The 13,529-nt window shown below is 40.2% G+C and overlaps 1 protein-coding gene across 1 annotated transcript in view; it reads right to left on the minus strand.

The window, feature by feature from the left end:
* Positions 1-13,529, minus strand: part of PCNX2 (pecanex 2) — a 102,489-nt gene that overhangs the window by 43,088 nt on the left and 45,872 nt on the right. The window contains exons 21-22 of the mRNA XM_032214975.1: positions 11,049-11,226; positions 155-265 (exon numbers count right to left, since the gene is read on the minus strand). Coding sequence (XP_032070866.1) covers positions 155-265; positions 11,049-11,226 — 289 coding nt within the window. The remainder of the gene's footprint in view (positions 1-154; positions 266-11,048; positions 11,227-13,529) is intronic.

Below are 13,529 nucleotides of genomic sequence, written 5' to 3' on the forward strand. Positions count from 1 at the left end.
CATTTTCCCAAGTATTGTACTTAGCTAATCTTCTTGGAATGATGCACTTAAAAAAAAGAACAAAACAAAACAAAACAATGGTGGTCTGTATAAATTACTCACAGGCCTCAGGCTGAATACAGAACAAAACACCGAAGAGCTTTCTTAAAAGGATATGAGGTATTGCAAAGAGCTGAGCAAACACATGGAAAGAAGAGCCCCAGGCAATTTGCCAAGGAGCAATATAAGTCATTATGAACTGTAATTTCTGTAGTAGATCCCACAGCTGAAAATGAAAGAGAAAAAAATGATGATAGCATCCATAAAGTCTATTTAAAAAAACCAAAACACCACTAAGCACTTGGGTTTCTCTATTTACTACAAGTGTACAAAGATTCTTCCTACACAGTTATACTTGGATGTTAACATTAAATGCAATCATCAAAATGGATTTCTTTTTATAATCTGAAGACAAGTCAGAATAATCCCATGAAATGTGTCTGTTATAAAAAACAGAATGCTTCACATTATCTCATTTTAAAAAAACACAGGACTTTCTATTTTAAGAAGTTATCTTCGGTAACTCATACAATCCCAAATTGGGTGGGGTGAGAGCGTAAGCCGTGATCAATTTTGGCTCAAAAAAATGCATAAGGATGTTCAACTCCATTTTATTAGCACATTCCATGCCTCGTTGTCCTAAAATGAAATTCATTGTTAGGAAAAGAAATAAGGTTGGGCTGCATCACTCCTGCTTTATAATAAACTTTCCCTAAGATCTGATATTGATTGAAGTCCTTGAGTTACAACCGTTCATTTAATGACCGCTTAAACTTACAATGCCACTGGAAAAAGTGATTTACAATCAGTTCTTGCACTTACAACCAACCATGGTGGGATGCAACCAATTTAACAACCGGTTTGGTGAGCGTGCACATGCGCATAGAGTTCAAAAACCGTCCATTTTAAGCTTAAAAACTTACCTTCTATGTCAGCACTGGTGAGTAAAACAGCTGATGCGCAGCAATCTGCTGTGCCGCACGAATCAGCTGAGCTAAAAAACCAGGGAAATATGGGACAGGAAAGGGCAGGGGCAGGTGGGTGGGGCCAACTGCTCACCAGAACTACCACTTCACCTGAACCAGTCCAAACCAGCTGAATCCCACCCCTGCAACCAACGCAGTGTCCCCACAGTACCATGATCAAAATTTGAGTGCTTAGCAACTGACATACAGTATATTTGCAGTATATTTAGTTGTAGCATCCCGGGGTCGTATGATCGCCATTTGCAACTTTCCCAGCCTGCTTCAGCAAGCAAAGTCAATGGGGGACGCCGGATTTACTTAACAATTGTGTGAGTCACTTAACTGCAGTGATTTGATTAACTATTGTGATAAAGAAGGTTGCAAAATTGGGTGCAGCTCACTTAACAACCACCTTCCTTAGCAAAAGATATTCTGATCTCAATTTTATCATGTCAAGGACTACCAGTAGCATAAAAACACTTACACACACACACACACACACACACACACACACATTTACATATACACAAAGAGAACCATGATAGTGGCCTGAGAAAGTAGGGCTATTAATCAAGACAAAATGCACTAAATGCCAAAAAGCATTTCTACAAATGAAAAATAGCATCTATTCTCTTTCCTTCCGTAAATCTAATTTTATTCACAATTCCTTTTCACCAAAGGAGGAAGAGAAAAGGAATTATAGCCTTAGCCAGACCTTTTCAACAAAATTTGCAGCTAGACAAATTATATGAATCTTGAATATTAGTTAACATTATGTGAGCCTGCTCAATTTACAGAACACCTATCTATACAACATTTCTGTGTCACCACAATTTGAGGTTTCTTTTTAATGCAGAATTCATAACTCCAAGCTTCACAGAACTGGTAACTACATAACTATTGGATGTCATTCTGATCCTACGACTGAGTTTGAGTCATTAAAAGAAAGCATAGCCAAATAGAGAAACTATTTGTCAATGTGCAGTGCAGTATAATTTCAATTTACCTCCCTAATGTGCATTACTCATGAACACGCTCAGTGGTCTTTCTGCATCTTTATAGAGAAAATTGGCAGAGCTGGGGGATTAGCAAATAGCTGACACTGAAGATTCCTCTTTGCATTATAGCTTGTTTTTATAATTCTAATTCATAAACATCCCAAGTCACTATGGGTATTGCTTTGTCTTCTGTTACTTCTTTCTTTATTCTTGAAAACTAGAGCAAGAAGTAGTTCTAAAAGTAGAAGTGGATAGCCCACAGAAGACCAGTAGACACATCAGCATCTCTTTGGGGATTTCCAGAGAACCTCTGGGAAGGGCACTACTGGCTTAAATTTTTACATTTTTAAAGATTTTGGGTTTTTAATAAGGGATGAGATGGATGCTTTGAACTTAAACTCTAAAGAATCAGGCCCATTTTTACCCTTTGTGGGGCATGGAGGTCAGTGTTTAAGTCCTCACTTAGCTGCTAAACCTGTTCACAGTCACTCGTGTCTTAGTTGCCTCCCGGCTGGACTACTGCAATGCACTCTATGTGGGGTGACCCCTGAGGAGCATTGAGAAGCTGCAACTAGTCCACTGCAGCACTCAGTATTAGGGAAACCCTTAACTCAAGTAATGTGAGGAAAATATTTCCAGATCCATTCGCCAATAGGTAATGGATGCAAGAAATTGTGGCAAGAAGTTGAGAATTAGGTGATACCATAATTACAGGGGGGAAAATTCTCTTCAGCATGTAACATAATTTCCCTTTGTACCTCACCAAAACTACTCTAGGGAATTTAAGAAATCTCCCAATACAGTCTGGAAGGCAATGAAAAAGACTAGAGAAACTAAATCAAAGACTCTTCTTGAGATATTTCATTATAATCGGTGGTTATGTCTGAAGAAGTCCCAGCAGGTAGCTTGTGCAGCTGAGCAGATTATGTTGGCAGGTTCATCCTGAAACATTTTTTTCATAAAATATTCTGACAGTCTTTCACCTAACTGACAGTCAGAACCAAGCATTCACTTGCCAAAACACACAGACTAAGCCAAGCATGTCTTGCATTTCAGACTAAGCTAGAGAATATCTGTTCAACAAAGATGTTGAAGTAAAAAATAGTATTTTATCTGATTACTGACAAAACAAAGAACAGCATATTTCTGCAACCAGGAGCATTGACTTGCTATTTGGTACAATAAGCCTTGATGACCCAAAACCATTTTTTTAAATGATATATTACCTTTTTCCATCACCAAAACCATATGAAACAGGTGCACAGTATGGTCTGTGGAATGGTATATTAGACAACCACATAAATGGGGAATTAAATTGTTGAAAAAATAACCTATATTCAGACCTTTGGAGTGCAAATATTATACAACTGCAAAAAAGGCAAACTGAGAGGGTTTATAAAAGGGAGGTTATCGTCTACATTATGTAGGGCAATATCTCTGAGTGATTTGGTCTCCTTTATTTTGAAAAATCCATATATGCTAGAGGGAAAATGATTTCAGAATCTGTTGAGTGGTTTTGCAAGGGAAAATAAGTATCAGCAATCAGTAACAGGGCAGGTCAAAGAGAGAAAAGTGGTGTAGCCAATAAAAACCCCAAGCAATTAAATTGATTCACACTGTTTGAGCTCCCTGGATTGCACATAATAATAATGCAAGTTATTTAATAATTCACATAATTAATATGCAAGTAAGAACTAAATAGGTTGCCTCTCCACAGTAGGGACAGAATCAAAAAGAGTGTGTGGGAATCAGCAATATATCTAAATGATCTGATCTTCCCAAAACAAAGAATAGCTTTCTTCAGAACCAGATTTAACATTCTTTCTTCAGCACTCCTCCAGGGCAGGTATAAGAGAACACCCATAGCAGAACGGGTTTGTATATGTGGTAAAGGAGAAGTAGAAGATAATTCATATGTTCTATTACACTGTGAGCTATACAGAGCTTGTAGGTCTGCACATACTCTCCCCTTATTAGAGAGATTGCCAGGGAGGGCAAACAATTTTTATCTAGGCTTTCTCCTTCAGGACACTAACCCGGTTACCACGTATGCAGTGGCAAAGTTCTGTGCTGCTGCAATGTCCATAAGAAAAAAATTGGCCACAGAAGTATAGTTATCATCTTGTACCAATTATCTGGACATATCTCTAACAATCTTTGGACCATTGTATTTACTCCTATACTTAACAGTGTTGCACCCAGGTAAACCAGGGAATGACCCGAACAATCTGAGAACATGTATGTTATTTTCCACTTTTAACATTAATACTTTTTAATTATATAAATTATTTAATTATTTAGTAACATATTGTAAAAACTAATGTGTATTTCTGGTCTTTGACTGTAATAAAGATTTACTTACTTACTGCACTAATTAAGGCAAAAGGAACCAACTGGATTTCTGATTAGCTAGCATGAGACTGTTATTTTGGGCAATTGATTTTCAGTGACATGAAACAGCAACAAATTGTTGGCTGAATAACTGATGATTGAACTTTTATATTGCGGATAATAGACTCTTGTGGGAGTTTTCTATTTCTGGTATCATAAAAGCTTGACTGGCCTTTAGAGCGATGTAGTTTTGTGTCCATATGTTTGTGTATGATTTGCTGCTTTGTCTCAGGCAATAATTATCTTGGATCAACTCTGAAAAGAGATAAAATTACTACAATGATCAGTCTATTATTATACTGCAACTACTATTACTAATAGGGACACGGTGGCTCAGTGGCTAAGATACTGAGCTTGTCAATCAGAAAGGATGGAAGTTCGGCAGTTTGAACACCTAGCGCCATGTAATGGAGTGAGCTCCCGTTACTTGTCCCAGCTTCTGCCAATCTAGCAGTTCGAAAGCACGTAAAAAATGCAAGTAGAAAAATAGGGACCACTTTTGGTGGGAAGGTAATAGCATTTCATGTGCCTTCAGAATTTAGTCATGCCGGCTACATGATCACAGAGACATCTTCGGACAGCACTGGCTCTTTGGCTTTGAAACGGAGATTAGCACTGCCCCCTAGAGTTGGGAATGACTAGCACATTGAGAGGGAACCTTTATCTTATTATTATTATAGCATCAGGAAAATAATCGGCTAATCAACTATCTAAAATGATTTTATGGTGAGGTTTTTGAAGAGCAACAAAGAAACTTGATATGTACCTCCAACCACTGCCTTGATGTGATGCAGTATTTGTTTTTGACATGATGATATGGATTGAAAACACTTTAGCATTGCTGTTGAAGAAAATCTCACATCTTCAGTGAAAACTAATGTCTTGACAGTCACTTTTATAAGATTAAGTCCAGTTTCAAAAGTATAGCAGGGAAAAATAAACTTCCTGTAATTTAAGAAGAATTGTGACTGAGTTGGGAAATTGTAATAGTTCATAATCTGATGCTTTTTGGTCTAGTGCAGTGGTCCCCAACCTTTTTATCGCCGCGGACCAGTCAGCCTTTGATAATTTTACCATGGCCCGCTGAGCGCGCGCAGGGGTGGGAGGGGCGTTGTTCGGGATGACACATTGATTGTTTATATATCACGTGCGTACCAGCGCTGGGCTCTCTTCCCTGGAGCCTTTGCGCACGGCCCAGGAGCTTTTGCGCACGGCCCAGGAGCCTTTGCGCGGCAGCGATCATGGCCCCCGGCCGCTGCGCGGCCCGGTGCCAGGTACTCCACGGCCCGGCACCGGTCCGCGGACCGGGGGTTGGGGATCACTGGTCTAGTGGTTAGGGCACAAGTCTTGAAACCAGGAGACTGTGAGTTCTAGTTCCACCTTAAGAAAGAAAGCCAGTTGGTGACTCTCTCTTTCTCTCCTTCTCTATCCCTCTATCTACCTACCTACTCTTTTTTTAATTTGCCTCTTCAAAACCTTGGTGCATCTTATATTCTGGTGCGTCTTATACTCTGAAAAATACGGTAAATATATAGAGAATATATAGATCTATAAATACAGAAATGCAGATTCTTTAATAAAAAATGGATTCTTCCAAATGGCCTTTTTGAAAGGCTAGCTCATGACATTGTGGGAACCTTGGAAACTGATCCCCTTGATGAACTGGAATCCTATAAAATGTGTCAATTTGCATAGTCAGTCAACAACTTTCTGATTTGCATTCTTTGTTCCAGCATCCTTCTGCATGAAAAAAAATAGTTTGATTGATGCTACCTTGATTTTACTCATGCATTCACTCAGCTATTCCTGGTCAACCTCTTGGCAGTTTTGCAGAAGTTGTTTTTCAACAATACTTTCTTTTTCCTTAAATTAATAAAATTCATATATTCCAAATCACTAAGACCAGCAAACAATTGCCATTTTCACAACAATCTCTTTTCTGCCATAAAAGTATCACAATCATCCCTTCTTGCTTATGTACAGGAGGACAAATGATACTACCAAGAATAGCTACAACTATTAATATCATGGATTTTAAAACTTTAGGAAAACTGAAGGGTGTTTGAAGGGTGGCTTCATGTAATGGTATTATCCATTCTAAGGGTTCAGAGAGGTGACCCACCGTGGAAAGAGGATGGAAAGGGAAAAACACTCCAAATGAACAACTACCTACAAAAATGGTGTCACATGAGAGATTATTCGATTACTGGGCCTTTCAAGATACTCACTCCCCAGAATTCCTCTATGAGGGAGACGGGTGGTTTCTAAATATATTGAAGAAATAATGTCTGCCTGAAATATAGTGATTTTGATCAAGAGGACTTCAATATCTGAATTTGTAGTCATCTATCTCGAAGTAAGAGCAGCAGATACAGATTTTACAATGTAAAGTTATAGTGAATTAGCAAACTGCCATTTACTCAGACAAGGAATAGCAAGCCATATTCCTCAGACATTCATTCCAGCTTGTACCCCACAAAGGTTTCATCCAATATCCATATCCCAGATGTCTGAAGAGATAGGCAGGAAAGTTAACAAGAGCAAAATCCAAGGCTGAAATGTGGGGAAAGGAAAGGGGTGGGGGAAGCTTGCCTTTGATTTGTATAATAGCTTCTTCTCTCTCCATCCTGACTGGGATGCATGCATGCATAAACAAAGGAACAAAGAAAATCTTGTCTTTAGACAAACAAAAATAGAGATACTGTAGCTTGCAGATATGAAAGGAAGCATATCACTTGGGAAGGCATCAAGGACAAAGAGCATGAGCCATTGAAAAATGTAAGCAAGATGGAGATTGGAAATAGTCACATGAGTTTGTATGCTAGTTTCTAGACCAAGTGGAAGAAAGCCATAATAGGAGGAAAACTATTTGTTTCTGGCACTGGAGGTGAGGAAGCAGGCTGAATTAAGCCAAGGAAATGTTCAATGGCCTATTATATAAATGAATGAAAAAACAGAAAAAAACATTGGCTCATAAAATCCATGGCTTTCTATCTGTGAACTAATGCTCGGTGAATGGGAATAAAGTGAATTTGAATTCTATTTCAAGGAAAAGGCAAGTGTGATTAGATATTATTTATACTGATCAGATGATTCTCATGACTGGGACAGAAAAACTGAAGGAAAGAACTTGTTCAAAAGATACAGGGCAGAGAGGGAACTGGGGTATGATAAATGTATATTTATATTTGCTAAAAATAATGACTTGGATGAAAAGGTGGATAAACACTTATCCAAGTTGCAGTTGATACAGAAGAAAGTGAGTCAGCTAATATTCTAGTCAGTAAAAACAAAATATGAGAAAAAGTTAATATTGAAAAAGGCAAAGTTCTTCACTTAGGTAGAAGAAATCACAAGCAGAGTGATATGGTGGCAGATGGTTTGGTAAAATCATGTATGGAAAGAATCAAGGATCGTTCAGTAGTATGACATGGTTGCCAAAAAAAAGGCCATTTAAACCGCATCATAAGAAGAATATTTTTTTAAACCACAGGTCTGACTCTACTTTTTGTATTGTGTTCAGCATTTGGATAAGGTGATTAGAGGATGGCAAACTAAGTTTTGTGAGGAGAGATTTAAAGGAACAAAGTAGAGCTCTGCAGTGATTCAATTCTGAAGAACTGCTTAATTACACATGGATCAGTGATGGGTTCTTACCGGTTCAAATTGGTTTGGCTAAACCGGTAGTGGTTTGGCGGTCTGGGTCGCTGGAACGGGCAATGACTCAGGCCTGCCACACCCTCGAACCAGTTCTCCGGGCAGCGCCATAGGTGCTACCATCTTGTTTTTCAGTTCTGCGCATGCACAGAATAATTTTAATTGTACTACGCATGCACACATAGCACGCACACGAGCGAACCAGCAGTAGTGCCTGCCAGAACCCACCCCTGATAAGGATGACCAAATGCAGCATTTGACTATGATTCATTAAAGCAGAAGCTGCATGAGCCAGCTGTTTTGGGCTGAATTAAGGTTGCCGTACATTTCAAGCCATGTCTTCTACTTTGAATTTAAAGCATTTATCTTCTGTCAATACAGTGCATTAAATAGCTCTTCCTTCTCCTCTATTCTTGCCACGCAGAATCAATTATCTATGTATGCACATTGCACAGCGTTATTTTCATCTACGTGTGCACAAGGGACAACTGAAGAGTGCCCTTGAAGTAGCTGTCCCAAAGGTGCTTTTTCATGAGGCACTTCCTTACTTTTTCTTTTGAAAACGTTTCACTTCTCATCCAAGAAGCTTCTTCAGCGCTGACAGGATAGTGGGGAATGGAAGGATTTATATTCCTTGCAGACAGCTTTGAAGTAACTGTGCATGATACATACATGTTTTGGGGAGGGTGTTTCACTCATCTTTCTGTGCTCCAGCAAATGCCCTTTGTAATATGCCTAACAAAGCCTAATGAGCTGAAAACCAAGGAAGTGAAGGTGAAACCGGTCACAAGGAATGAAAAATTAATAATTTATGTTAAAGCTGATTATATATTTGAATAATTTCCCAGAGGAGCCTTTTGATTTTTTTTAAAAAAGCCCAGAAGTATCTAAAAGTTAAATAAATATTCAAGTAGGCAGCTCCTTCATGTGTGACTCAGCAAGCTGGGTTCCAATTTATTAATAATTCCCCTTTTCAAAGCTGCTCGACTGTTGTGAGTTTTGACAGCATTGTGTCAACACAGAAGTCAACAAGACATTTCAAAGACATTTCACATTAAAATAATTTCTTTCTTAAGTTCTGGTAGGATACAGTAGGATACTTCTGTTTGATTTTTATCAGCAGGGTTTAGTTTAGTTTAATTTCTATTTAAATATAAATATGAGATCAAAACTTAGATAATACTACCATAAACAGCATTGCAACAATTCAGCATTTTGTTTGTTTGGAAAGAAAAAAAAAGATTAAGTCAACCCAAGACGTACTAGACCCGTGCCCCTCCTGGCTGGTCGCGAACAGCAGGGAGGTGACACGCGGCTGGATCCAGGCGATAGTCGCTACCTCTCTTCGGGAGGGATTCTTTCCGCCCCTCCTAAAGGCGGCGGTGGTGAGACCCCTCCTGAAGAAGCCATCCTTAGATCCAGCCATCTTAAATAACTATCGTCCAGTTTCCAACCTCCCCTTTGTTGGGAAGGTTGTTGAGAAAGTGGTGGCCTTTCAACTCCGGCGGTCCTTGGATGAAACCGATTATCTGGATTCCTTTCAGTCAGGATTCAGGCCTGGCTACAGCATGGAAACTGCTTTGGTCGCACTGATCGATGATCTCTGGAGAGCCAGGGATAGGGGCCACGCCTCTATCCTAGTGCTCTTTGACCTCTCAGTGGCCTTAGATACCATCGACCATGGTATCCTTCTGCGGCGGTTACGGGAGGTGTGAGTGGGAGGCACCGTCCTTCGGTGGTTCTCCTCCTACCTCTCGGACAGGTCGCAGTCGGTGTTGGTCAGAGGGCAGAGATCGACCCCTAGGCCCCTCAACTATGGGGTGCCGCAGGGTTCGGTCCTGTCCCCCCTCCTATTTAATATCTACATGAAGCCGCTGGGTGAGATCATACGACGGCACGGGATAAAATACCACCAATATGCAGACGATACTCAGCTGTATCTGTCCGCCCCGTGCCAACTCAGTGAAGCGGTTGAAGTGATGTACCAGTGCCTGGAGGCTGTCAGGGTCTGGATGGGTGTGAACAAGCTTGCATTCAATCCCGACAAGACCGAGTGGCTTGTGTTTCTCCCTCCCAAAGATTGGCCTTGTATTCCATCTCTCAGGCTGGGGGGTGAAATTATACGGCCCTCAGACAGGGTTCGCAATTTGGGAGTCCTCCTGGACCCACAGCTGACTCTAGAACACCATCTGTCGGCTGTGACCAGGGGGACATTTGCCCAGGTTCACCTGGTACACCAATTGCATCCCTACCTGAACCGGGAGGCCCTCAGAACAGTCACTCACGCCCTTGTGACCTCAAGACTGGACTACTGTAATGCGCTCTACATGGGGCAGCCCTTGAAGAGCGTCCGGAGACTTCAGCTTATCCAGAATGCAGCCGTGCGAGCGATTGTGGGTGCGCCTCGGTACACCCACGTTACACCTATCCTCCGCAAGCTGCACTGGTTGCCTGTTGGGCTCTGGACGTGCTTCAAGGTGCTAGTTGTTACTTTTAAAACCCTACATGGTATTGGACCTGGGTACTTGAGAGACCGCCTCCTGCCAATTACCTCCCTATGACCAATTAGATCCCACAGATTGGGCCTCCTCCGAATACCATCCGCTAGCCAATGTCGACTGTCGACCACTCAGGGGAGGGCCTTCTCTGTGGCTGCCCCGGCCCTTTGGAACGATCTCCCCATGGAGATCCGGACCCTCACCATCCTTTAGGCTTTCCGCAAAGCTATTAAAACCTGGCTATTTCGGCAGGCCTGGGGCTGATGAGTTCCCAGCCCCACTCGAATTTGTTGCGACTGTTGTTTATCTTTTAACTTGTCTTTTGTCTCGTTTTTTCTCGTTTGTTGTTTATATTCCCCCCCTCATTTTGGTTTGTTAGCCGCCCTGAGTCCCTCAGGAATAGGGTGGCATACAAGTGAAACAAACAAACAAACAAACAAACAAACAAACAAAACATTTACGTTTGAAAGGACAATGACATTTTGAAAGTCATCACTTACCTTATTAAATACAATTGACATAATGAAGAAATTGAATAAGAAGTTGTCGGAGAAACCTTTGTAATCAAACTTGAAGAAGATGAACGTGAAGCTTAATGTAACAAACTGGTGAATGGGATTGCAAAATGAACACCGCAGTAGCTTCATTCCCGCAATTGTAATTAGAAAGATATCACAGCTGCGAAGTAAAAGAAAATTAAAATAAATTAAAATAGATGCATTATAGACATTAGGCCTGCTTCCATTTGGTTTGTGTTAAATTTATAGAATTAAAAGGAGAATAGTATAGATCTATTTAGTTTTTGTCAGCTAGCCATACCCTTCTGAGATTTGAACCTGGGCTACTTGCATATTCGGTAGATGTATTAACTTCTAAGCCACAGGTTCTCCTTGCTTTGTTGGCTGTACCAATGACAGAGGTTAATATATCCACTTAGTATGCAAGCAGCTCAGGTTCAAATCCCAGAAGGGTATGGCTAGCTGATTAGAGCTAAATAGCTGAAATAGATCGATATTAGTCTCCCTTTATTTCTTTGTCGGTAAATATAAATATAAATAGTTTGTCCCAAAAGCGACTGCCTGCAAAGGCTCCTGGATTGAGGCTGAAAGGCGAAAATGGAAGCTCGGTCCCATATTTGGGTAGACCAGATTGCTCTGATAAAAAACACTTAATTCCATTTGATTTATTTATCCTTTAAAACTGTGTTTGCCTATCCCAGTCACTAAAATATGACTTTTGGAAGCTTTTCTAATTGAGAACACTTGTCTTGATTTAGGGAATTTGTGCTGTTGCTCTTAAGTGTGATACAGGTAGCCCTTATTTAGTGACCACACTTGGGAACAGCAATCTCAGTCATTAAGTAAAGCAGCCACATAAGCCACAGCTGTGCTTATGATCTTACTTCAGCTTTCTTTTGCTTTTCAGACCCGTAATTGGTTGCAAAGTTACTTTTTTAATCACTGAAGTGTGTGAATGTTTGCTACACAAGGCAGCTGCTAAATGAGGGCGATCTATAAATCTGGTGCTGTTAATATTACAATATTAGAAAATAAAGAAAGAAAATCTATGTTCCTCCCAGAATGCTTATTTCTGTCTGTTAGTATAAAATGCACATAGTCTTGTTTTTAAACTGAAGGCAAGCTTTAACTGTTTATTTTAAATTATATAACAACTGTCTAATATTTAGTGCACAATAACATTAGGAGTAAGGCTTATGTTACTCTTTTGTAATAAAGTGGTAACAGAACATGATGGGTAAGCAGAACTTTAAAGATAGCCATGTGATATCAAGGTGTAAAGAAGCAAAATCTAAAAAAGAAGGGAAAGGCTTAAAGATGAAAGGATGGCACTTATCTTAATTCACAAGCACATTTGGAGATTCCTCTTGCTAAATTTATATGACATAAGCACACTACTTCAGAGAAAAATATGATGGGATTCCTGCTCACACAACTTGGTAAGAACTGTGTCAGTATTTCCCAGATAAATTAAAACAACAAACAGAATTAAAACAAGATAATATATTTTGCATGAATAATATGTCCATGCTCTTACAAGACTTTGATCCTAGATGTGTTTTTGCCAAAAACAGATATGCTTCTGGTGTGAGTCACGGCTGACTGAAGACATCTTACAAATGACCAGAGGCAACAACTGCTGAGAAGAAGAAAACAGCAGCTAGTAGACCAGTCCTTCAGAAATTCTCTACAGGACAGAATGGGAGATCACCCAGGAGTGGTCTGAATGCCAGCTACTCACAAGGAGACCATAAAACAGTGGTGTTCTGTATATTTGAGCACCAAGTGCCAAGGGAGATGTCACCTTTGGTTTCAGCAGTTGGTTGAGTTAAAAATTGTCACAACAAACTTGCACAGCTTGTAAATTTCCAAGTCTATTGTAGTTTCATAGCCCCATATGTTAATCCTTAGGTTCCTCTCTCATAGTTTTCTAACTAAGTTGGACTGTGAAGAGTTAGATAAGTCCAATAAGTCACAATTTCTAGAACTTGTTTAGTATCTATTGTATTTTTCTGAGTATATGATGCACCTTTGTCCCTCAAAAAAAAAAAAGGGTGAAAATCTGGGTGCATCTTATACACTGAATACAGATGTTTTGGCCTCCTGAAACCCCTCCCCCTTCACAACAATCGCCATGCATAGCCTTTAGGAGACTTCCAGAGTGCTTCTGGGGGCTAGGGAGGGTAAAAATGAGCAAAAAATGGATGGGCTTTGGTCATTTTTACCCCCTCAGCCCCCAGGAGCACTCTATAAGCCTCCTAAAGGCTATGTAATGCCCCTTTTTTTCACAAAAATGGGCCCATTTTTCGCAAAAAAACCCAGGCTATTTTTGAGAGGTCTGCAGAGTGCTTTTTTTGGCCATGCCCCACCTAAGCATCTCTAAAATCCTGACAAGCCCCCCCCCCCGTGACATATAAATCTTACTTTACTCAAAAAGTGAACTCTACTCACACGAAGGAAGCC

The sequence above is a fragment of the Thamnophis elegans genome, chromosome 4 (assembly GCF_009769535.1).
Source record: "Thamnophis elegans isolate rThaEle1 chromosome 4, rThaEle1.pri, whole genome shotgun sequence".
Lineage (NCBI taxonomy): Eukaryota > Metazoa > Chordata > Lepidosauria > Squamata > Colubridae > Thamnophis > Thamnophis elegans.